At 39.7% G+C, this 1,125-nt stretch overlaps 1 protein-coding gene across 1 annotated transcript in view; it reads left to right on the top strand.

Annotated features, from left to right (window-relative positions):
- LOC111711660 (PITH domain-containing protein GA19395) overlaps positions 1–815 on the top strand; it is a gene marked incomplete at its 3' end in the record, with an annotated part of 1,806 nt that extends 991 nt beyond the window's left edge. The window contains 1 exon segment of the mRNA XM_023486053.1: positions 647–815. Coding sequence (XP_023341821.1) covers positions 647–815 — 169 coding nt within the window.
- Positions 816–1,125: the final 310 nt, after the last annotated feature.

A 1,125-nucleotide genomic window follows, 5' to 3' on the forward strand; every position in this document is an offset into this window, starting at 1 on the left:
CCTCCTATCAATCATTCTCTAGGAATATACCTCCAGCGTAATCAATTAGTCAACTTCTTCGAGGTCTGAGGACAACGCAACCACAGTTAATACATTATTGTGTAAGAGCGGGCTCTGGGCTGAGCTTGGTCCAAGAGCATGTGAAAGATTGTTGTATATCTTCCAATATAGTTCAAGTGAGCAAAAAAACTAACTTATCACAAAGTGTTCTCCTCTCATCTTACCTCATCCTTTGACAATCAACTGTAAACTTGTGGTACATGCATTGTGTGCAGAGGCGTACTCAATGAACCAAGAAAATCTATGGATTTCAGAGGGATTTTGGGCCCCATCGGGTGCTGAGCTCCTCCCTAAGAAAAAAAATAATTTAAAGCCTCCCACTGGACAAATTCCCGACAAAAGCCCCTGGTTGTGCGAGTTATCGAAATACTGCAGGTTCGCGAATTTAACTCCTGAAGAAGAATCTGATGCACAGATTGTGGCGTCATCAAGTTTACGTCAAGAGCCTTCTTGGATGATACTGAGTAGTGTGAGATGTGTGAGATCTCCCAATAAAGGAGTTTCGTTTATCGTCTGGCAGTCCCTATGTCTCCCACCACTGTAAGTCAGAGAATAGTGTTAATAACCCTATAGTACTCTGTTGTAGAGGATAGACCTGAATCAGCTGAGCTGTCTAAACGAGGCTGTGGAAGAGTCTGGGAAGAAAGTGTTTAAACCCTACGAGGCAAGGTTGGATAGACGCGAATGGGTTGAATCAGATGCAGATGAGGAATTGCTCTTCAACATTCCCTTCACAGGATCTGTCAAGCTTAAAGGTTAGTTTACGTATGTTTATGTGGTTTATTGAGGCATTCTAATCACTCATGAACATAATTTATCCCTACTGTGTTGTTTTTAAAGGTGTAGAAAAATTGAAATGTTAAGAAGTTTTTGTATTGTAGGTCTAAATTGCCTAATTGGGAAATGTTAATTTAAGATGAGCATCATTAAGTGAAGGTTTTCTATTATTCCCCCCTAGGGCAGGGGTGTGAAAGCTTGTGCAATTTTTCTTAAATCATTATACAGAAGCAAAATAGTATCCCACTTGGAATTCTAAGGCATGTTTATAAATTTTTTTTTTACAAA

This window comes from Eurytemora carolleeae, unplaced genomic scaffold (assembly GCF_000591075.1).
Source record: "Eurytemora carolleeae unplaced genomic scaffold, Eaff_2.0 scaffold1183, whole genome shotgun sequence".
Lineage (NCBI taxonomy): Eukaryota > Metazoa > Arthropoda > Copepoda > Calanoida > Temoridae > Eurytemora > Eurytemora carolleeae.